Here is a 24,482-nt window from a genome sequence, read left to right on the forward strand (position 1 = left end):
GACCCGGAATCAATTCCAAAAATCCATATCAAATACAACCTTAATACATCCTAATAAATCATTTTTTTTTTCTTTTGATAATTAATAAATCATATTAAGCAGTGCGGGGATCGAAAATCTCATGCATTTACGTACGCATTTTTATTATCGATCTAAAATGTATTCCAATAATGCATATCTATCAAACGCTAAACATAGAACCCAGTTTTGTCCCAACCTAAACTATTTTAGTTTCAGTCTTCTGAAAATGATGAAATCTTGTTTTTTAGCTCTTTTTATTTCAATGGAAAAATGGTTCTGTTAATACTCTTTATGGTCTAGTTAACACATGGCAACGTGGATGGTTGCTGAATTTTGTCACCATGTACAATTATCTCTCTCATTCATATCTTAAGTACCAACACTTTCTTGGAATAAAAAATCGAAAACAAATCAAATCTATTAATACCAGGCCACCGGCCATTGTGTTCTTGAGATACACGAAATCAAATGAGTTACAGCTCAGACCAGAGACCCAGCTCAATACCATGTTCTACATTCAGAAAGCCAAAAAACCTATCTGCCACTTTCTTGTATTTCATGAGACCCAAATCAATCCATCGGCCCAAACAGACAGCTTCAGTCCCATCTTCCCCAACTTCATCCACTCTAAAAACAATCTTTTACAGCTCCTCAACAACTGCAAAAGAGCTTCTTACATGCACAGTCTAATCTGTATCAAACACTAAAACAATCTCTCTCACTCGGTCAACTATACTTACTGACTATGCACAGCGTTTAAGCCTATCAAAGTCATCTTCTTCTGCTAAAATTCGAAGAACAAACACGGTTAGGAGCTATGGACTATACAGCTTCAGAAGAGTGCTCCTACACACCCGTTTTCTTGGTTATGCTAATCTTTAGAAGAGAAAACCAAAAAAATGGAAAAAGAAATGCTCAATTAGCTGATGGCCCATGGAAGGACTACTTCAGTTAGAACAGCTGAGTCTTTTCACCCGACATCTATAGCTCCACCTTCATGCAACCTGCAAAAATGCAAAGAAGTTTTTGAGATGACAAATTACTGTTGTGAATACTTTTGATGATCCAAAACCAGCGTCTGCTGTTTACCATTCGGCTCCAGATTGTCAGGATTTTGATCCGAGGCAAAGCCCAACTGGAAAACTCTTTGCATCTCGTTGTACCAAACATTTGGTATCTGTAAGTAAAACCATAAAATCAATGGTTCCGACAATAAAACCATCAAAATGATAAGTTATACCCTTCGACTTACCTGAAGCATGTGATGCAACTGGGGGTTAGCACTCTGAATCGCCGGCATGGCTCCCTGTGGAGTTATCTGGGTGTGGGGCAGTGGGGAGCTCATTTTTGGGTCAAACCCAAGAACAGTTGAACCTCCAACTTGAATCTACATTGCGGTGAACTGAGATAGAATTCATAACAAACTCTAGATGGAAGAGCAATATGTAACAAGTGTAGTTCTACTAGCATTATGTCAGTCTTACATCTTTGCAGAGAAGCCTATCAACATCAATGTTCAGCTCTGGATTGACAGTGGCAAGCTTCATTGATAGAAACTGAAAAAAATAAAAGCAGGTATCAACAAATCTTAATCACTGAGGTGCAAAAATCAAGAGAAACATAGTTTTAAAGATCATATGCCTTGCTGACTTCTTAAATCCAGTAAACATGAAGAAATTACAAACTGCAGAATCAGCGTCTTTTGGGAGAGGATGAGATACAAAAAATATTAAGAGTGAAACATGTAATAAAGGAAATCACCCTCTAAATGGGGGTGCGGGGAATAAACCAATTAAAAATACATGCTAAAAAGGCAAGATCAAGCATCATGCCAGCTAAGGGGTTAAATTTCCCATACATCAACCAATACTAACAAATCCTTGATAAAGTCCATCCAATCCCTATACACCATATGGCCCAATGCAGCATTCAACCAGTGGGTGATCACTCTTGAGAGGGAGATAGCCTGGGCATCAAACTTAGAAACAAAAAGTTACCAAGCGAATCACATTCTTCCATTATATATGTAAAGGCGAGGGTTCTATGTTTCGCTAGACCACTTCCGTTATGGGCAATTGGATGGAACAAAATCATAAAGCTGAGGAAATTTCAAAAACTTGGTACTACAAGAGAGGAATAACTATGCCATTCACATAGTGTATTGCTCCAGGGAAACAGTCTCCCTAGGTCGTACATTTGCCCCTCCCAGACCCTTGGTAGCAGGAGCCTCATGCACTGGGTTGCTCTTTTTACATATGGGCCCGTTTGATAACGTTTCAAGAAACGCGTGTCTGCCGTTTCTGTGTCCAAACAGAATAAAAAGCGTTTGATAAAACTGTTTCGTTTCACTTGTTTTCAGAAATAGAAATTGAAATTTCTACCTATTTATGGTTCAAGAAACGACCCAGGAGTTTTTGGAAATGACTCGCAGCCATTCTTTCGTTGGTTATTATTGACTTCTAGAAACATGACTTATCAAATACCTTCAATTCCGTTTCTGTTTCTAGAAACGGAAATTTATGTTTCTGCCGTTTCTTGAAACAGAAACGGCAAAGACGTTATCAAATGGGCCCATCGTGTATTGTTTCAGACCACCCTTGGGTGGTCGTGGAGCAAAAAACTTTTTGCCTATGAGTAAAACATGGATTGCAGACACAACACTTGGAACTCATCTGTTAATGATCAACAGAATTCCAACCAAAGTCCAATGAGGAGTCTTTTCTTTTTTTTTTAGTAATGAAAAAATGGTGCTCCATGGTAGTTATCATAGCCCCCAGGACAAGCCCCCGTATGGCAAGCAGTGCTTTCGCAGGACCAATGAGCGATAGTGAGCATGCCAAGACTTGAACCCACAACCAACCTACTCAAGCGGTGATGGGTTGAGGGCATTTTCACCACTAGGCTACCAACCCCATTGGTAGTCCAATGAGGGGTCAATTTGTCGGAGTTTGGGAAGTTTCTATGCTGTCATGCTGTGCCTACCAAATAAACAGGCATATACTTCTTTGTTTTCCTTGTCTGCCAAACTAATTTATGGTGACATTTAGGTTTCAGAATAGCATACCTCAACCTGTTGTTGCAGTGCTTGCACATAGTTGATAATCTCATCCAGCATTACCGCCTTACCGGTAATCTTTAATGATGGAAACACCAAAATAATTAGAAATAGCTCAAAAAATTAAGTAATTTTCTCAGAATTTAAACCTTTAAACTTTCTTCAAATACCTTATTGCATCCTGGAACAAGATCTTGTAGAAACCTCATCCTCTCGCTAATCTTTTCTCTTCTCACCTACATATCGAATAAGAGCTATAAGTTCAAAACCTAGGGAAGACTACAGGGGAACTTTGTTGTCACTCAACGGAACAATCATAACAGAAACTCACCCTCTCTGCAAGGCTATGGCTATTGGTGGCTTGGCCACGTCTGGCTCTGACATGAATGTAGTCTTCTTTTAGACATTCTCCGTTTTGGGATTGGGAAGGGTATTTTCCTTGTTTACCCGTTAACTTACCACGAAAATTTGCACCTGGGCTCTGTTCAGTCTTCTTATTCTTCTGATCCTGCTCTTTGGGATCTTCAGATGACTCCTCGGAAACATCCTTTTTCTGCTCTGGTTCGATACCCTATCAAGTACCAATGGAGGGTGAACCAGTATTCAGAAAGGGAGGGAGGGAGGGGGGAGAGGAGGGGGGGGGGGGAACAAAGCAAATACATTGTGACGTTAAAGGATAAAACAGAGAATGCTTACGGTTTACCTGGGAGGAATCTAATTGGGATTGGGTTTCAGGCGCCCTCCTCCTCTTCTTCCCACTAGACGAAAGCCCAACACCCTCATCCACAATATGGTGATCTTCTGGAAAAGTAGAGCCCTGAACAGAGCCATTCCTTGAAGTCACTGAAGTTTTGTCGGTGCCACTGCCACTGCCACCCTCTCTGTTAATGAACTGTCCATTCTCAGGCAGGGCAACAAAGGAAGTAACCATCTCCGAGAAGCTCCCACCACCATAGTGTGTTAGGCCGACGAGGCTATGATGATCGGGCGGATAACGAACAAGGTGGGAGCTGCCACTAACTCCCTGAGTCTCCAGCACACCAACGCCATAAGGAGAAGAAGATATCTGATGGGAATGGGAAGAAACCTTGAATTCCCCATTCTGTGCCTGTGAAACAAATGGATCCCAACCAGAACCCACGAATGAGTCCACCACATCTGAGGATTTGCTCATGGAGATGGAGGGTACTGAGTTCATTGCCATTCGATCAACATTCTCAGACTGCTGCTGACTGGCGAAAATCTCCGAAGGAAGACAATTGAAAAAGCTTCCACCACCACCACCACCACCACATCCCTGTTGAAAGCCCAAATCGCCGTTATCCTCGGAACCCATGTCCAACAAGCGACAACGCAAACTTGATTCCCCAAATCTATCGAGAAATCGTTTAATCCAGAAGGGAAGTAAGGAACCTCCAATTTCACAGTTCCCGAACCAGGCAATGCAAGTAAAATTGGCTGGCTAGGAAACTTGAATGAGAAGAAGTCCTCAAACTAAAGCCAAAGTGGGTTTGACTAAATTCTATAACTGGCAATTTCTTGCAGGACTAAACAAGGAACAAGTTACCTCTGCAGCTTTATGGGCCAAGCGGGGGTTAAAGCGAAGGAAGCCCCCCACTCATTTGCAGCATTCCACAGTCCACACACACACACACACAAATGCACACAAAGCAAAAGAAGAGAAATCTAAAGCAACAGGCATATAATGTACACCCACCAACAGTAGCCTCAACCCTGGTCTCTAAAACCCTAACATCAAGCCCACACAAAGTGTTAAAAAGACGGGAAAACTTGCCCCACAGACAAGAAAGTGAACCTTTCAGAGCATAAAGGAGAAAAGATTGGCATTCGTTAACAGCTCACCATAGTAATAACAAAATTAAAAAATAAAGGAGATTCCCTTTTTCTTTTGTTTTAAAAGGACAAAATAATAATAATAATAATAATAATTTCAGCATCCACTTCCACTGCTCAAAATTAAGCCAGAATTTAGTACCGAATAGACCTGAATTTCTACGAACCAACCCGAATGAAGGTTGATATGAACCTTGGAGCGACAACATTTAGGTCATAGATTAAAGATGGAGTCCAGAAAACTCTAAAAATAAAGGCCATGAGACTAGGGTCGGTGAAGAAGCTCCAAAGATGAAATAACAATACCCAACGACCCCTCCGAGATAAAAGGGCACACAGAGCACAAAAGCATCAAATTCTACTTCGATCAGACACAAAATTGAAATGGGTATAGTTCCAGCACAGACAATTCCCATAAACGATGTGTTGATGGAATCCTGAGGGAATCAAATGCTGGTTCAAATCTGGAAAGGTGAAAAAGGAAATAAGATAGCAACACAACCAAATCACCAACTGGGTCTTTTGCAGAAACAGTAAAAGATGATAAATATTAGATTATGGGCTTTGTAGCTTGTAGGTTAGAGACTAGAGAGAGAGAGAGAGAACAGGCTTGGCTTACCTGTTAACAGGTGAAGTGAATGATTCTAAATGACAGACCAACCACTGCGACCCAACTGCTCTTGATGGTAAAATATCCCTAGACCTAATTTCCCTTCTCATGATTTCACCCCCAAACTCTAGTCCTTGCTTTATTCTTTTTTATCATTTTTGGAAGATTGTGACATATTCCTTCTCATTTATTTTTATTTTAATCTAAATAAATTCATTAATATATTAAGAGATGAAAGGTTCTTCACTTCATCCCGAAGCTTGTCTGATTTCTTTTACTGACAAACTTGCCAACAGTTCAAGTTCTAACAGACCCATTGCTCTTCTCCACTAAAAATTTTTATTTTCTGTTGCCAACAAACCTTTCTGTGTCACTTTGGGAGAGCAACTATGATGAAGCTGAGGTCCGTAACGCCTGATGTCCTGTCTGTGAATGTGAAAAAGATCATCATCATTTTAACATTTTGGAGAGATTAATCACATATGGATATGGTATCTTATGATGATCAAGACATTAAAATAATTTTGGTCAAACGATGGTAGTCGTAAACTTGCTGGAAGATGCAAATCCTCTGGGCTCCGGGTCTGACGGCCAATTTTCCTCGAAGTAGGCATTAGATCATTAGATAGTCCTCAATATATTTAGTGTGAATGCTTTACACATTAATCAGTGGATTTTGACTGTGATTTGGACTAATTGCCAAGAAAAATTGATAGAGCTGTCATTGACCCGGTTAGTACTGATTAAAAAAATAATTTTGTTTAGTTACCACGGTTCAAGATATTGGTATCCTATCGGCCATATTTTTCCCCTGAAAATTAGAACAATATGACCTATATCAACGAATTCTATAGTATCAATTGGAATGATCTGAGATCGTGATTTAAATCTTTTGAAGTCACATTTAAGATTTTTTTTGATAAAGAAATTACATTTAAGATTAAGGGGTATGAGGGAGAAGATGTTGGTAATGCATAGAGATTATGGGAAGAGAGGGGAATACAGAACAGACATGTAGGATTGGGGAGGAGGGGACTGGGAGGACTGTTCCAAGTGGAAAAGAGAGAATAAGGAGAAATAGGGGGTCTCTGGCTCTCTGCTTTGATTCCTCTTGGTTTTTAGAGTGTACACAGACCATAGGTTGTTAGTCTTACAGCAGCTAACAAATGGTATCAGAGGATGTTAACACCCTTATAAGAAAATGTATCTCATCCACGTTGTGTTTGGTATGCATTCTTGAAATAGATTATGAGTCTAGAACACACCCTGAAATGAAAAAATAAAGAATTTCGGGTTTCAAAATAAGTTCTAGATCCAAAATCTATTCCAAGAATAGAAACCAAACACAACCTTAAACTTTTTGGCTCTACTGCTGATCTCACAATATCCTTTCATCAATGTATGAAACTAAAAGTATCCTTCCAAGTTTCAGTGTCCTGCCAGCTACCCAGCCCATCCGTCAGAATCTATTTGGAAGGTTTGAACTACCAGCTAGGGGTGGCAACGGTCCGGGTTGGTGCGGTTTCGATCCGGTTCTACCGATTTCGGTGTGAGTTTGGAAGTGACCGAAACCGACCCATTAAGGATTTATCGGTTTCGGTCTGGTGTCGGCTTCGATGCGGTTTGGGTTCGAGTTGGTACCGGTTTGGATTTATTAGGTTCATTTCGGTTTGGATCGATTTTTTAAACCGGTATGGAGCCATTAGGAAACAACTAAATGATGAATTGTTGAACTTCGGTTCTTAAATCGATTTGTAACCGGGTTGGTTTTGGTTTTTGGTCTAGTTTGGATTCGATTTTCCATACAAATGTATACAAAACTATTCAAATTTTGATTTTTTTAATGAATTTTGGAGTGTTTCGGTTTCTTACCGGTTTGGTTTCGGTTTCGGTCCGGGTTTTGAGCCAGTTTCGGTTTGGTTTCGGGTTCATCCGGTTTTCGGTGCGGTTCGATTTGGTTTTGGGGTTACAATACTCGAAACCGAACCGAACCAATAAGGCTTCGGTTCGATTCGGTCCGGGTTGTTATCGGTTAGGTCCGACCAGTTTTACCGGTTCGGTTTAGGAATTGACACCCCAACTACCAGCGGTTTTTTATCTTTTAAGAAAAGCTTATCCCCTTCCTCTCAATAAGCTATGCTTAAAAAGATCTTCCCTCCACTTATCCCCCTTCTCTTAAAACTATGCTTAAACAATCTTCACTTTACTTGTAGCCCTCACCGCCAGAGTGCCAACCCTGTACAAAGAATCCTAGCCCTCGAGTACCGATTGTTGCATGCATTGAGAAATAATCATCTTTCTCACCATTTAAATAATATTACAACTTTTCTATTCACTACTATGGTTACAATAAGATGACAAAACCATTTCACAGCTATCTACCACGTGGCAATTAGATGAAGCCCAAATTTTGTGCATGGAATAATGGATAGACCCTGATGTCCCTTCTCACTTGTCAAGATTCAACCTAAGCCATACTTTCAGAATTTGGAGACCCCAAGAAGGTGCATGGACAAACAAACACAAACAGCTGAAAAATACACCTTGTTCCCCAGCAACAAATTGGATAAATTGAAATTTATTGAATTCGAATCTAAAATTTAACATGAAGGTTACTTTCATCCGATCTTCTAGGCTTTTACATTTGCACATGGGAAAGGATTACACTAAACTGGAATTTCACATGATATATCATGTCAACAAGAAGTTCACAAAAACTAAAAGGAAAAAGGTGGTACAAAAATAAATATCAAATTGCTGATACATTTGAAAAATATAGTCATACATGGTACTTACCTACATGCATATCTACACATCTCCCCGGAAAAACGGTGTGCCAAAGAATGAGCTAGAGAATGTACCTCCGCCACTGGGGAAAAGAGTCAAGAAACAGATGATGGCCAGGACCAAGCCCCATGCATATCTATCATCTCCCAAGGGGGTGATCTCATCCTTGGCGGGTATTTCTTCCCCACTTCGGAAGAAGGTAGCAAACAAACCCCATGCCAAGCACAGGACGCTGCCACTCAAGCCACCTATCCCAAGCAAAAGAGATGTGCCAAAAGAGAGTAGTGTGGCAGTGTTTCTTCCAAACATGGCCTGAGCAATGCGGCCTCCTTCGAGTCTCCCACATGGCAATAGGTTCAAAGATGTCACTACCATTCCTGTATGTATGGTTGTAGCACTCAGTACAAAAATACAACCAGAGACATGCCATGAAATTTATGAGTACAGACTGTACATCTCAATTCCTGCAAATGAAGGATAAGATGATCCATCCCAAAATTTTCTCATTATTACCAACTAAAGATGAGATAAGTTCCTCCTAACAATATAGTTTCAAGCAGTGCAAATTTCTACCAAAGAACTGAACTAACTGTATATCCAAGATAATTTGTTTGATCAATCTCTGGGACACGTCCATATGAGTGCAAGCCATGGCTGTTTTATGTATGGCAATACAGATCAGTGGAGCATCTGGTTTAGAAGAAATCTATCTCAACATTTTCCTTTTTCATTTTACAAGTAACTTGCAGTGAGCGAACAGTACCAAGGTTGAAGAAAATCACCTAGAAGTCCAGCGAAAGCAAGGGGGTCAACTGGGACCCCCACCCCTTCCACCGCATAAGGCAATACATTCCCAAGATCATCTGTATAAGGTCCAATTACATATTGAATGAATGAAAGTAGCGGGTTATTATAGAAGAACTGAGGCCTTATATACCTGCAATGCAAACAGAGGAGTATTGCAATGAGCAAAAGGCAAGTCTTGAAGTAGTAGTTGAAAACCAATATAGCCGACTACTGCCTCGCCTCACTTTAAGCATGGAAAAGGGGAAAAAGCATTACTTGACCTTGGTAAACAAAATTCCGACAAGGTTCAGTTTAAAGGAATAAAAGAGCCAATGTGTAGTTTGCTTAAACACAGAAAAATATTTTCTTTTACTTTTAGTAAAGTTTAATTTTAATAAATCTCACAATTTGTTCCAAATCATTAACTCATTTAACCCAAGGCAAGTTTACCATCTAAGTCATATCCCAATTCATGGATTCCACTTGAAACTAAAGCTATGCTTGCTTGTCAGATAACTACAGTTTCCCATGAATGATATTGAAAAGTGTAAGTAGAGTTGTAGACGATGGTCCGCAACAGAAGGCAACTTCCAGAGAGAACAGGACTTACAGGGCATTGTCACCTCCATTAAAGCTTCCATCAGCCACGAAAGCTGAAACAGCAAGCACTAGCGATGTCAAGTATGCACTAGCTGTGCGTGAGACAGGAATATCGAAAAGAGCTTTCTTATTAGGCAGCAGCGACTCATAGTTGTTTATCACCCCTAAGCATCCTGTCCAATTTGATGGAATAAGAAAAGATGGGCTAAGTTTAACACCATACCGAGCTGCCATTACCCTAGTGGCAACCTGCAAGATATAAGAGAAAAGAGCTATGAGTATACCATTGTGAGACCCAAGAATACAGCAAGTACCAGAACCGCCAGGGAAATCAGTGAGGTGTGGTATCCCCACCAAGAATATGACCAGTACCAAGGGGTTCGGGAGATCGGTGAGGGTGTGTCTCCTTGACATGACACAACGCGCTTTGAAGCCTTGAAACCCATGGGCCAAAGAGGACAATATTGTGCAAAGTTAATAGGGCTAAGGGCGTTACAAATGGTATCAGGCCACAACGGAGAATACGGCCAGCCTCCTTAACATGGCACAACGCATTTTAAATCCTACTGGCAAATAAATCCAATAGGAACCCCTCTAGAACAAGCAATAGCGTTTCTCCTTGATTGCATATTGGCAGTTCCTTAGTTCACTGTAAAGCAAGTTTCTTCAGACTTTTCTTGCCATGTGTACTTCAAAGTTGAAACTACATTTTGTTATATGAAACCCATTGATGTTGTAGGCACCAATCTTCTGAAAGTCTAATTCCATTATAAATAGGGAGATCAACCAATTTGAAGGGTAAAATACCTCAGAAACTCCCAAAATGGAGAGGAAGCCTCCAAAGAGAGGCACAACATTAGCAATGTAGTCATCAAACGTGGCATCAGGTTTAAGAAAGAAGCCACTTATTAAAGCTATCGTTCCAAAAGTTGCCACACTTAAGACTATTGCGCTGACATAACCCCATGGAGTGCTCAATTTGGAAAGCTCAAATTGAAGATCAATTTCAGATTTCGGTTGCACCATACAGACCTAGCAGTTCAAAGAACAAACAATATTAATGCTGGCATCTCAAAGCAATTGAACAGAATTGACTTTTTAAACTGGAAGGGAAAGTTTGTTGCCACTATTTTCTATCATATAAACATATGGCCTTCCTTTGAATCAAATAGTTAGAGCTTCAATTTTTCAAATTTCCCAGATAACTGTTCAAGCGGTTCAAGGGAAACAGATTGTGGGATTGACAGCTGAAATAGGGATCAATTTGAAGCTAGGTTATCTGGTAGCAGCCATCCATGAGTTGTGCTAAACCGATGCAAACATGATCAAATCTGGTCCTGATTAAGAGAGAGACTACTTGCTTCATCATGAACTCAAGTCAGGGAGATTTGATCAAATCTTCTTTAACTTGGGAAAAAGGAGAACCCCCTAAGGAAAATATCCTATGGATTTCAAATCCAACTAAGTTGATGTGAGAAATTTTAAGAAAACAATGTCAATATAAAATAATAGAAATGTATACCTTTTCTCATCTTTCATAAGTCGTACCTGTTTTTTTATGTCATTTGCTTCTTCCTCCATGAACCATAGAATGACTTCTCGGCCAGCCGCTTCAGTTAGCTTTCTCTCCAATTTGGGAATGACTTCCTCAATCGGTTTCCTCAAGTTTCCAATAAAGATCCCTCCATCCCCAAACCTTCGAACATCCGTGGCAAAGAATGTATCAAACCCAAAGCAACTCTTCAGCTGCCAAATCCAACAGCAAAATAGATTAATAATATACATATAAACTGAAGGAGATAGAAAGGGATTTAAATTTTATGGAGTTCGCCACCAAGACAAATAAACTGACCTTGTTGAGGTCTAGCGCCTTGAAAGCTTCCTCTGCTCTGTCCAACCTTTCCTTCTCTCTGGACAAGCTGTCACGGACTACTCTGTTAAAGAATCCAACGATTGGGTTATTGCTCTGTTCCCTATCGAGCTCCCTGAGTTTTCGATCGGCTCTCTTCTTCTCTAGTTTTATTGCCGCTTCGATGGAAGGGTTGCCCATGAACTTCTTGAACTCTTCGTCTGTTTTCCAATCCACTTCCTGCTGTTTGATCTGCTCTTCTGAACCAACTTCTTCACTCAGCTGGACATCGACGGACGAGTCAACATTCGGGGATTCGTCCCCGTTAGGCGTATCAGAAACTACGACAACAGAAGTGGACGAGGATTTTTCTTTCTCCTGTTCATCTATAGCAGAGAACTTAATCCCTTTTCCCGAATGGGGTTTGAAACAGAGGGACAGCGAGGGGGAGGGGAGGGTCTTTTGCTCAAATAATGGATGCTTGGAGAGAGAAGAGCGTGGGGAAATTGGGTTCCATCTGGGAGCACATAAACATGAAGAATTAAAGAGCAATGACGCCATGGGAGAAGCTGCTGCAGGATGCACTGGAAATGAGTAGAGCTCATGATGTGGTGACAGAAAAAGGCGATTTTGGACGAACGGAGACACGGACTATGGATATATCTAGAAACATGGAGAAAGTGTCACAGTTACAGGTGGATAGAGGCATTGCAGTGGCGACAAGAACTCTGGGGCCTGCGGGAGGGTCACCATTATTTTGAGTCACACCAGTTCCTTTCCATGCAAAACTGAATGAAAATAAAGAACCCAAAATTTCTACCAAAAAAAAACCCCCCCCCAAAATACCAAAAGCACAGGGAAGATCGGATTCTCTTCCTGAACTTTGTTCCTTGACTGACTATTAGAGCCTTTGAGGCGTGGCGCACTCACAGAGGGAGTCACAGATCTTCTGAGCCAAACGACGACCCTTTACAGCCCAATCATGTATTCGAAGTATAAGCCATTAATTTTTGGATATTGCTCCTCATTTGTAGAAGTTTCCTGAGATGCTCGGACCCATGCGTGTGATTTATTAGGATAAGGCAGTTGGGGAGTGAATAAAATTTCCGGTTGTGGTCCAATCCAAGCCCATGCTCTTCCTGAACGAGCCTGTTTATATTAGCCCAAGACCAGATCAAACCTAAACATTTACAAAGTCCGTTAAGCCTCATTCAACCCAATCCCAAACTACAAACTGGGTTGGGCCTCTCTCAACACATACCAAGCCCAAACTCATGTTGCTTACAACTCTAATGGATTTTGAGTTTTTTTTTTTTGGGGGGGGGCGGGAGGGTGGGTGGTTTTGGGGGAGCTTAACGGGTGATTATTATACTCAAACCAAAAAATATACGTTGTGTGTGGTGTGTGAGATGGAGAGAGAGAGAGAGAGAGAGAGAGAGTGTTCAAACAGCCAACAAACTTGAAAAATTAAAGTGGCCTGAGGTAAGCCCAGCCTGGCTTGGATCAGGTTCAAAATGCAGAAGTGCCATATTAATCTAAGATGAATTTGAAACAACCTATTCCATATGAAACTATCTGAAAAAAGGAATTTCAACTCAGAAAAAAAAAATCTGAAAAAACACATTGTTGGGGAAAAAAAAGTAAGGGACATGGAGAAGAGAGGGCGAAAAGGGGGGAGGGTAAGGGAAGAGTATGGGCTCATTTGATAACGTTTCTGTCGTTTCTGTTTTAAGAAACGGTAAAAATATAAATTTCCGTTTCTAGAAACAGAAACGGAATTAAAGGTGTTTGATAAATCATGTTTTTAGAAGTCGATAATAACCAGTGAAAAAATGGCCACAAGTCGTTTCCAGAAATAACGAAACAAGTTGAACTTGTTTCGCCTGAGTCGTTTCTTGAACCATAAATAAGTATAAATTTCTATTTCTATTTTTAAAAATAAGTGAAACGAAACAGTTTTATCAAATGCTTTTTATTCTATTTCTACTGTTTCTAGAAACAGAAACGACAAAAAGACGTTTCTTAAAACGTTATCAAACGGGCCTTAAGACGGCTCCTGCACTGTTTAAAGACCTCTGGTGCCATCGTGGGCCAACCTCCTCTCAACCCTAAATCCATGGTTCTGGATAGATGCTTGTTACGTTCCCAATATTTGAAATTGAAATTTTGAAAAGGCGAAAAAGACAGACAGAGAGCGGGCATGTTATAACGCGGTCAGGTCAGGTCAGGTCAGGTCTCAGAAGTCAGGAGGAGCCAGAGGATTCAGCGAGGATCAGGACCAGTGCGAAGTGAGGGTGGGCCAATTGGTCCAGTCCACACCCCAGAGCATTGATTATTGGGGAATCTCCCGCAAGATTTTGCCGTGGAAAGCTGTAAAATGGCCAAAATAACGGTTGGTCAACGCGAGTAAGTGGGGCCGGGCCGAGCCGAGTGTCATCTTCATCGCATCTCCACTCCACTCCCACGCCTACAGTAGGAACAAATATTCCAAGAATCACGTGACTGAGGGATGAAGGTGATGTGATGAGGGTATTTTTTTTTTTCGTTGGAAATTTTGGTGAGATAGACAGGGGAGTCCCGTGCCCTTTATCGCGGCGCCTCCCAGAAGAGAGAGCAGAGAGGGCCTACCAGGCTACTACCTCATGAGAGGTCGTCCAGTCCCATCCCATGCAGGCTGCTCTGGGTCTTGTCTGGCTCGACCTCGACAATCTCTTCTCTTTTACTGTTTCTCTCATCGAGTAATATAATCGCCCAAGTTTCGCATCCACGGATTTCATGCGCCCCGCTCCATTTCTTCCTTCCTCCAAGATGTTCTTCCTATTATTTTTTTTTCATGCATTGGAATAAGATTGGCATGTTTGATCAGGATCATGGTTTTAGTAAACTGATATCGATACAGGATTGGCCAAGAATTGGGCTGATAGTATTATCACCTCTGTTGATATCAATATAGGATTGACCAGGAATAAATAATATGGATCGTGGTTTTCGTAACCTCTTATTGCACTTCCATGTAGTGTTTTTAGTGTTTATGTAGGCAAAATTCTTAAAATATAAAAGAATTATTATTATTTTTATCAGAAGCCAAAGTATTTATTAAGAAAAATCAGAGAATTAATTCACACATACCTTGTGTTAATTGCTTGTTATGATTCGTCACGAGATATTTATTTACACATCAAAAACAGTAATTTACCATTCTTTTTTTTTTTTTCTTTAATGCACTAATTTTTGTAGGAAAAAGTTCTCTTAAGCCCACGAAGTATGTTTTATCCATTATTCTACGGTTCACAAACCGTTATAAGATTTTAATATGTATACTCTTTAATTCACCTACACTCATTTTCATGATATAGAAAAACTAGATTTTTTTTTTTTCTAATAAAACGATACATTAATTTTTGTATGTTACTTTTGGAAAATTTTATCATAATAGATTTATCAAGGTAACCTAAATATCTATTACATCTCACACAACTAAGAGGTAATTAAATTTGTGGGCAGTTAGGTGGACATCAAGGTCCATCTAATCACATCATAAAATTTTAGATTAAACAAAAATAAAATTTAAAGTTTCAAGAATACAAGAGAGTGCATAGCGGTGGTTTGAATTCTGTGGGCGTTGGTGGACCTACATGGAATGCAAGGCAAGAACTATCTATAAATAATCAGAATTGCCATATTTTCAATCCACTTACCACAATGAGACAGGCGAGCTTCATAACTTTATTAAGGCCAAATTATTTTATTGAGTATTTGACAAAGTTTTCTTACATCCAAAATGAATGGAAATTATACTAAAAAAAATAATAATAATGAATGGAAATCTGTTCACCACAGTTCATCTAGGGCACTCAGAGGGGGAGGGGCCGCTCGGCGGGGTTTCCTTGGTCATATCCAGGCAGTGAAGGAAAACTTTGTCTATACAAATTTGCTGTTACACACAATTACGTTATTAGTGTATAAATTTGTTCCTTCTCTCTCTCTTTCTTTCTTGTATGTCATTTAGCTTTAATAATTAATCACCCCCAGTGAACCAATCTTTTCCACAATAGTTGGCAACCTTTTTGACCTTGTACACTCAATCCCTGTGCCTTGTGATCCTTTTCTAATAGAAATTGGCCAATGTTTCCCTTTATTTGTGTCTGCAATTCTAACATCTTCGTCTAATCAGAGCAAGAATTTCTTCCTCCTTTTTTGTATTCTTTGGAGAACAATGGATCCTTCAAAATCTTCAAGCTGTAGAGCAACTAGCCAATTGATGATTGCATGGTCCACCCATCAGTTGTCGCCACCTAATGCTTTTGCTTAACTTATATCCGTCTCTGTTCGCCACAAACTGACAATCAAGTCCATCCAAAATCAAATATTGCCTCTGGTTCGTTACACAAATTGAATATAGCTGCTCCTGTCAAGGCCCCAAATTTTCTCCTTTAGAAGTTGCAAATTTGTCTGAAAGTAATTTCCCTTGGAGTTGAAGTCTAGACTCTGAGAGGGTTGATGAGGCAGAGGTCACATGCGTGTAATTAAAGAACTGCAGAGTATATAAACTGTTAACCATGGTGTCTCTCGTTTTGTCTCCCAGTTCACACAAGGCCATGTAACTGCTTTAAGCTATATCCATATGGACCTTTCTGGTTCAAAAGATTTTACTACGGCTGGGTGGTGGCCTAGTGGGTTTAAACGCAAATGCAAGATCAGATTAATTATGACCACCAAATCTAAACCTACTATCAGATAAAGTCCACATTTTGCAGAATCTAACCCTTTTTTGAATATCAAGATGGAATGTTTGCAACCTTTGGAGAAAGCTGAGATGGTAAAAAGAGAAATGGCAATGATGGCGTGTGTATTGGCAAGTAAAGATTAGAAGTGAGATGATTGGTCAAAGTGAGAGTACCCCAGTGTCCAGCCCCACTCAAACATTTATTGGGAAACATTGAGCTGGTTCTGTAGCTGGCAGGATTAAAAGAGAGAATACATTCACCACCGCCCCCCCACCCCACCCCACCCCACCCCACCCCACCCCAAAATTCAAATCGTTCTATAGAAACTCAATCATTAATGGCTGGCTTCAACCAATTCTGCAAAGTCTTTCATTCCAACATGGCCAGAATGGCCGCCTCAGAAATTTTCAATTCTCTAGCTTTTGTTTTACAGATTAATGGTCCTACCTTGACCTTCATTCAAATCGTCAATTTACCTCTCTTGTTCTCTTTGTTGCCCCTTCTTTTCTTTTCTCTTCAGTTTTTTTTTTTTCCCTTCTCTCCACGAAACTTACAAAACTTTAAACAGGGAAAGATGGGTTTTTTAAACAAAGCAGATAAAGCTTAAGAATCCGTCCAAGCGGCAAAGACAGGCAAGTGAGCCATGGCAATTGAAGACCTCAGCTGCACGGATGGGATCCAAGCATTCATAGTGGCAGTGGACCCAACGAGCTTTGATGCCGGAGTGGATTTCGCAAAGAGCATCGAGAGCCCACTTTTATCAGGACTGCCTTCTCTGGAACTGCTCAAGCTGGTCACTAGAGACGATGGATTGGACAAGTAGGCCCCTTGCTTAGGGGAGTCTTCCGCTTGTTGAGCCGAATTTACCCCATCATGATGATCCATCCCAATCAGATCGTGTAGGGCCCCTCCTGAGAAAGATGGGTTCCTGTAATTCATGGGTTTCTGATCAATTGGTTCAACGTAAATGGCTGGTTGCTGGGAGGCAGAGTGATCAACAAACTCGCTCGGTTCTGTATCTCTGCTTCGCTTGGCAAGTTCTCCAGCAAGCAAAGTATTACTCGCTATGATCCGTTCGACATCATATCTCGTTATATCAAAGTTGGTGACTGCATTCACACCTCGAAACTTGATTGCTGCAACGTCATAGGCTTCAGCTGCTTCCTCTTGGGTGCCTGAATATTGAGTTTCGACAGCTTTACTTTAAGATCAAGCAAAGATTTTTTGGGAAAATGTTTTCCAGAAGGCAATCTTCGCTTCTTTTTTTTTTTTTTTTTTGGATAAGAAATCAAAGCCTTAATTAATCCTTATATATACGTCATAAAAGATTCAGCTTTGCAAAAAATCAGCCTTGAAAAGTCTCAAAGTGGGTGATGAACAGCCTTATTAAAGCATCAACAATGGCTTAAAACAGAGTTTTTGTCATGAAAAAAATGGCCCTTTTAAGGCGTGCTTCAAGCATCACCTACTCCTGAGTCTCTCAGCTTTGAATGTGAGACGATAATCAAACTCAGATTAAGGAATTTCAATTTTCAAAAAACTTACTGAATGTCCCAAGATAAAGGTCTTTGTTTCCTGCAACTCTGCCAATCCTAGCTTGCCATCTCCCATGCTGATGATGTCTGAAAAATTAGAAAACCCAAACCAAAGTTTCAGAGAGAAGGGTATTTATTGACAGAAACTCAGAAAGGATTTTAATGAAACCAAAAAAAAAACCTTGTCACCCCTCGGTACATCGAAGCGCCCCTCGAGAAACCACTGCTTTTCCTGCAAGTTTTGAGATCCCAAAAACAATGAAATTTTCTACTGAAAATTGGAAATTGTGAGCGGCACAAAATGAAAGGGATTGAATGTAGAGGCAGGAGTTACCTCCTCAAGTGAGCAACGTATTCTTGCCTGCTCATGTTTTTCATTTCTTCAAGTTCTTCCTGGTAATTTTCCAACTGCCGAAGCAATAAAAGAGTCGTATTTCAATAACCAATAACATTTACAACTAAGAAAACTCACTCTTAGGTTTCAGTGGGTAGATACTGGATCATACAGGAAAATTGATGTGGGTAGAAGGACCCCAATACTTAAGCGCGGCTAGATCATAGGCTCTGGCAGCTCTCTCTTCCATATCATAACCCCCTGCAATCCCACAAATAGAACAGACCAAAGCAGGTCAAGAATAGGTTCCAATAATATTCAAAGTTTATTCAGTATATTAAAAAAGAGGCTTACCCAGATAAACTGAAGAGATCCATTTGGTAGGAATGGCGTCCCAACAATCAAGAACATGACATGAGAATTTATAGCAGTGGTCAGGCCAAAAATCAAAGGTCCAAGAAATTGCAGAGTGACCAAGAGAAAACCCATAAAAAGTGATTGGCTTTCTTTTCATATCTTACTACTAACCTTGCCTCCCTTTCCTGCTCTGCCCTTCCTTCTTACAACTATTATCCCACAGATGGGCTTCATATCTACCGGTCCATCTATGCCTGAAAAGGACACATAACAAGGTTTATTAAGAGAGACAAAGAAAACAGAACATACGGGGACTAAGAGACATAACCAAGAGAAAAGAAACCCACTAACCTTGTAACACCTCTATACTGAGAGGTTCTCTGTCCAAAGGTGTCAATGGACTTCCGATGAACAGGTTGCTTCTGACCCACCTTTCCAGACCCTCTCTTCTTTGTTTCCATAGCCACAGATTCTATTGCAGTGGGAGAAATCTGCTGTGGGGCTGTCACGCAGCTTGACTGAGAACCAGGGCTCATAGACAAGCTCAGAGACTGCAAATCCCCATAGCCCATTGGACCAACAGAGGTATTCCCTGCTCCATCTTCACTAACGCAACTAGTCATTCTTTGTTCCAATGCCTGGTTGGTTGAATACTGCCTAGAGACCCAGCTCTTCAAGCCTGGAATATTTGAATCCTCGGCCATTGGAGGAAGCTGAAGACTGCAGTCTGCAAGATGTGCTTCCTTCTGTTCCTCCTCCAGCGGTGACTGGAATATATCGTGGGCTGTTAGTCCAGAGAAATATTGGTTCTGTTGAACTTGCATCTGCTGCTGTTGATGCCTAAATGGGGGTTCTTGGAGAAAGTTGTGTCTGTTGGTCTCAGCTTCTGAATTTTGTTGGTAATACATACTGTCCAAACTGAGGGCCATGGCTTCTCTTTCATTGCTTCCATACTGATGAGTTCCCATGGATGCACCACCTAAGAAGTCTTCGAGCTTGGGGGATGAAGTTGGCACCAACCCTTCACATGAAAAAGAAGAACACGTTAAGGGTTTAGGGGTTTAGATATAGTGCTTGACATAAAGAGAATAGAACCCAAAAGAAAGAATGATTAGAAGCAGAAGCAGACCTTCATTATGTGACCTGGTAAGAGCTTCCATGATACAAAGAGAACCATCAGACTTGAGTGGCATTACGGACAAGTGAGAGTAGAACCCACCATTTTCTCCATCAACCCCATAACAGATTCCTGAGCTGTTTAACTGAGGAGGAGAAAGGTAGAAGCTAGTTGGAACTGCAGTAGAAACAGCCGCAGAGGGAGGTTGTGATGGATTATGATTGTGATGATGATGATGATGATGGGATTCTGGACGAACTTCAATGTTCATGTGGGGCGAGAGAGAGAAACCCAACCAGTTATTGATGTTGCTGTTATCATTATTCATGGACTTCATCTTCCCCTTTCTCTCTCTTTCACACTTCTTAATATTCTTAGCAGGATCTCGTGCTGCAAGGCAACTCAATCATTGGCAAGCAAATAATCTAATCATTCCAAGATTTCTTGCTTCCCTCCATTTGAAAACTGCTTCTTTTGTTTTCTAGCAGCAGCACTCCACTCATGGAAGAAATATATCCATGTAGCTAAACAAACCCAATTCCTGAACCTATGCACTCCCCTCTCTCTCTCTCTCTCTCTCTCTGAAAAGCTCTCTAAGCTCTAAAGAAAACAAAACAAGACCCTTTAAACTAAACAAAACGAATGAGTTTCAGGGAGCAATGTTGGGTATGCCTCCTGCATTCCTGCATTCCTGCATTCCATAGGGATCTGTGTATATGAGAAAGACCATGTTTTTTGCTTTCCTATCTCCATCGATGTCTTCGATGTTCGATCTGCCCTTTTCTAAGTAACAACACTTAAACCCTACTAAAAAACCCAGAAGCAATAAAAGACCAAGACCTGAACACCAAGATATTTAAAGTTCAAACCAACCTCATTTCTTAAATTGGTTTAGTGGGCCTCTTCATTACCATTAATTGCTCAGCAAACTTCTCTTTCTTTCTGCCTTATTGATCTCTACAATCTAGTGGGTTATGGTAGGGGAGGGTCAGATTACTAAAATAGGGTTGCTTTTTTTTTACAGTCTCAGGACCTTGGATAGATTTTTACGAAGAGGACACTGTCAATCCAGCCACTTCACAACAGTACAGCTTCTGTACGAGTCTGCAAGCAAAGGATCTGATAAAAACTATTGTTTTCAGGTTAAGCAATTGCAATAAGTCAATAACCAGCTAGATTTCAGACAAAGAAACGAGAAAAATGAAAAACACAGAAGGATAATAGTTCATTAGCTTTCCTTTTTCTAACACCCTATAAAGAGATGTTTGATCTTCAACCTGGAAAGTTATAAACATATAATTGGAAAATAATAAATAAAGGAAAAGTATAATAATGAATATTGTATTATAGGAAGTATAAATGAACCTGAATAGGGTAAAAACTTGTTACAAAGGGGGGAAAATAGTTATTGGTCTGACAAATGTTTGATATTTTTGAAAATCAGGAAATAAATTTAAATAGAATACATAAAAAATTGGTGATAATTGGATTATGGTTTGCCTGTTAAAAGCCCATATAAGGTTATTGAAATTACAACTAATTTTTTGTAATACAAAAAGGTGTGAGGAAAAGAGCTTTTAATCCTTTTCTCTGTAGACTGTTCATATGATTGAACAGCACATTTTTTCTTGTGTTATAGTTGTGTTTTTTTTTTTTTTTTTAATTTATTTCATTTTCTACATTATGAGTAGGTTCCTATTTCCATATTGATACTCATGCATAGATATAAATAGGATGTATACAACTATAATTAGACACATAACTAATCTAGACTGTATCATTTCTATCCAATTAATGCTCAAAATAGATATATTATTTGTCCATATGAGAGAATCAGTGTCTCTAACATTTGACAAATTATCAATAATATTCTCCCAACAAAAAACTAAAGATAATAAAAGAAAACTCATTATATATATATTGTTATTTATTTTGATGCAATTAATAAAAAAAAGTTACAATGTCTTCAAGCTGTCTTCTCTTTTCTAAGGGCTTTAGATGTAGTCAACACCTGCTTCCAGACAACAAAGTAGACAGTGGGTCTCCTGGAATGATGAGCAAAGGGCCCGAAAACAAGCTTTATTTTCCATCTACTCCCTCCAAAAAAAGAAGAAAGCTTTTTTATTGGGATACCTATCATCTTGGCCATAAACAAGGGAGTAACTATGATTATCATCTTCAATTATTAGTTTTAAGGAATTACTGCTTTCTTACAAGTGTTGTGTTGAGTGATTTTGTGTATCAATTATTTCAAATTAAAATCATATTCTATTTTCTGAGCGTAAGCCGTCATTTCACAATTGGTGCATGGAAATGTGCATGACGAAGATGTTCCTCCTACACGGAGACAGATTTTCAAGTGGGAATGATTTCGGTTTGAAAACAACAGTTTTGTGGGGGGAAGGATATGAAGGAATTAAGGAAGGAAAGGTGTAAGAGTGGTAGGGTCTGGTGTGCTGCTGGTGAGTCTTGTGACCATGACTCTACTCTAGAGAGAGAAGTTAGGACTTTGGAGTTTAGAAAGGTCAAGAGGAAGATGAGACCCTAACGCGATAGCAGAGAGAGAGAGAGAAAGGACTGAAGAGGCTAGAGAGGGACATCAACTTTTGATTGTGGTAATGATGATGAAGTGAATCCAATCCAATCCAATCCAATCTAAGGATGATCTAATGACCATCCAGTGCCCAATGGACTATGGAGCTTTTACTGGAAAGTGTAAATATTTCCCTCCCCTTGGGCCCTTGGAACTCTTGATAGGTAGTGCTAAGGGCCCGTTTGGTATCGTTCTAAAAAAACGTTTGTGGAGTTTTTTCGTTCTATTGGAACGAAAAAACGGAATCTTCTGTTTGGTGCACTTATGGTCCGTTTCTGTTTTTTTGGAACAAAAAGTGAAAAAAACTGAAAAAACGAGATTTGACAGAACTCCAAAATGGAGTTCCGTCTTCCCAGTTTCGTTCCATTTTACAAAAAAAAAAAAAAAATTTCTCGAAAAAAATCTAAAATTTTAAAACACCATTTTTTCGTTTAAAAACTGCGTTTTGACACAGAAACTGAAATTTTCGTTTTTGAAACGAAACGGCGTTTCTGGAACAGAAACGATACCAAACAGGCCCTAAAGTGTCATGTGATCGTTCTACCCTATGAAGTATGAACCATATTGTTTATTTTGACAGGTGGGTATCACGGTTTTAAAATGTGTCGTTTTAAAATAAAGGAGATCACATCATATATGTGTATTCCATACCACACATCTCTAATATGTGAGGTTAATTTTCATGATTCTATAATTCCACCATCTGGCCAGCAAAACATTAGTTTCCTTCCATTCACCCCACCTCTCCTCCCACAAGTGCCAAATTGAGAATAGATTGGAACTTAAACCACTTAGTGATCAAGGATTTTTAGTTCATAGTATTGATCGTCAATGATCTTGAAATGGTGATCAAGGATTTTAGTTTATGCTATTGATCGTTCAGTGATCCTGATATTGATATTGATATTGATATGTATCAACTATTCTTGATTGATGGATAAGTACAATATTTTTTCAATAGAAAAAGGATTTCTATACAATATCCATCGATTTACAAGATCAACATCAACCATGGTCAATCCAATATCAATACCTAAGACCATGATAGTGATGCACTCCTCTGTTTTTTTCTCCCCGTAATCAACTAACCCTTGTCTTTTTTTTCTTTTCTTTTGAGTACAGTCACTTATCTGAATTACATGATATTATTACTCTCCCTTTCTATTATTGGATTACTAAGATACCATTTGGGTAGAACTGAGGTGGGATTAAATTTCAATTCAAGATAGTAAGTAACATGTAATAAGGATATTAAATAACCTTTCAATGTGATGTTTGGTTGAAAGTAGAATTCATGTAAAAATGACATCAAAACATCTAGGGCCTACACACCTTGGAAGAACTCTTGAACAAAGAGTAAAAAAAGTCATTTTGATTGAAAAGTGGTGTAAAATTTACTTGCTTGTGTTTTGAGTTTCTTATCCAAACTATAATAAACCAATCCGTTGGGAGGGAAACTAAAAATAACTTAATGGTCTTTAAGTTGCACTTAAATCAGATTAAAAAGAAGAAATGGTGCAACATAATTAAACACTGGATCAGGAGTTTCTATGGCATTCAATACTCAATAAATACTATTACCCAAACATGTACACCTCAAATTCTCAGTACCATAGAATTTGCTACTTTTTGTGTTTAAGTTGTCCTCTGGCTTTTTAATTGAAGAAGGCTCCTAATATTTTAAAAGACGTGTGGGGCTCCCCTATGGCGCAACAAGGCTTAGAACACATATATATCCAATGGTTGAGAGTCCCTGAGAATGTCCACATGTTTGCTCGAGTGTATTGCTTGTACTGTAGAGGAATCTGATCAGTTAAAGACTTAACTAGGGTTGGCTCTTAATTATAGATCCTTTCATGCGAAACAAAATAGAGGGGAACTGCGAGGATGTAGCTGGTCCTACACCTCTTCTCTCATATTTTTTATTTTTAAGTACTTTCAAGTGATTAGAGAAGAACCATGTACGTCCCTTGTGAAGGGAAAATTTTATTATGACTCAGAAGTTATAAAGGGCAACACGAATTAATATATATATATATATATATATATATTTTGGAAGAAAAAACTAATAGCAGTCTTGAGGAAAACTGTTGTGGAAGTATTCCCTAGCTAGGACTAAATTAATGAAAACCATTTTCGAGAATTTTAGAAGGGTAGTTTTTAGGTTCACACATGGTGGTGCAGGACACCAATGACCAAACGTGAAAATTGACAATTCAATGCATTTATTCGTGTATTCTGGATTCAACTACCAGGA

At 39.5% G+C, this 24,482-nt stretch overlaps 3 protein-coding genes across 6 annotated transcripts; all 3 read right to left on the bottom strand.

Annotated features, from left to right (window-relative positions):
* Positions 1 to 408: 408 nt before the first annotated feature.
* LOC122076594 (transcription factor bHLH74-like) lies at positions 409 to 5,573 on the bottom strand. 3 transcript variants are annotated; one of them, XM_042641986.1, is made up of 9 exons: positions 5,550 to 5,573; positions 3,780 to 4,373; positions 3,408 to 3,647; positions 3,247 to 3,312; positions 3,086 to 3,154; positions 1,506 to 1,577; positions 1,274 to 1,408; positions 1,111 to 1,198; positions 409 to 1,025 (listed from the first exon to the last, which is right to left on the bottom strand). In XM_042641986.1, exons 2-9 carry the CDS (start codon positions 4,278 to 4,280, stop codon positions 1,003 to 1,005), a joined length of 1,194 nt encoding a protein of 397 aa, XP_042497920.1. In that variant the 5' UTR covers positions 4,281 to 4,373; positions 5,550 to 5,573; the 3' UTR covers positions 409 to 1,002. The 3 variants fall into 3 exon arrangements, with proteins under 3 accessions (XP_042497920.1, XP_042497919.1, XP_042497921.1); XM_042641985.1 differs by lacking the exon at positions 5,550 to 5,573 and having other exon boundaries at positions 3,780 to 5,516; XM_042641987.1 differs by lacking the exons at positions 409 to 1,025; positions 1,111 to 1,198; positions 5,550 to 5,573 and having other exon boundaries at positions 1,286 to 1,423; positions 3,780 to 5,521.
* A 2,529-nt stretch (positions 5,574 to 8,102) lies between these two features.
* LOC122075276 (probable zinc metallopeptidase EGY3, chloroplastic) lies at positions 8,103 to 12,554 on the bottom strand. Of its 2 annotated transcripts, XM_042640243.1 has the most exons (6): positions 11,566 to 12,551; positions 11,262 to 11,459; positions 10,521 to 10,745; positions 9,724 to 9,962; positions 9,110 to 9,264; positions 8,103 to 8,704 (listed from the first exon to the last, which is right to left on the bottom strand). In XM_042640243.1, exons 1-6 carry the CDS (start codon positions 12,121 to 12,123, stop codon positions 8,349 to 8,351), a joined length of 1,731 nt encoding a protein of 576 aa, XP_042496177.1. In that variant the 5' UTR covers positions 12,124 to 12,551; the 3' UTR covers positions 8,103 to 8,348. The 2 variants fall into 2 exon arrangements, with proteins under 2 accessions (XP_042496177.1, XP_042496178.1); XM_042640244.1 differs by lacking the exon at positions 10,521 to 10,745 and having other exon boundaries at positions 11,566 to 12,554.
* Positions 12,555 to 16,623: 4,069 nt separating this feature from the next.
* Positions 16,624 to 20,522, bottom strand: LOC122077290 (AP2-like ethylene-responsive transcription factor CRL5). Its single transcript, XM_042643186.1, has 9 exons — positions 19,645 to 20,522; positions 18,867 to 19,536; positions 18,687 to 18,769; positions 18,513 to 18,521; positions 18,331 to 18,419; positions 18,159 to 18,232; positions 18,006 to 18,056; positions 17,835 to 17,911; positions 16,624 to 17,464 (listed from the first exon to the last, which is right to left on the bottom strand). The coding sequence occupies exons 1-9, from the start codon at positions 19,967 to 19,969 to the stop codon at positions 16,893 to 16,895; spliced, it is 1,950 nt and encodes a 649-aa protein (XP_042499120.1). The 5' UTR covers positions 19,970 to 20,522; the 3' UTR covers positions 16,624 to 16,892.
* Between the last annotated feature and the right edge of the window lie 3,960 nt (positions 20,523 to 24,482).

This window comes from Macadamia integrifolia, chromosome 4 (assembly GCF_013358625.1).
Source record: "Macadamia integrifolia cultivar HAES 741 chromosome 4, SCU_Mint_v3, whole genome shotgun sequence".
Classification (NCBI taxonomy): Eukaryota; Viridiplantae; Streptophyta; class Magnoliopsida; order Proteales; family Proteaceae; genus Macadamia; species Macadamia integrifolia.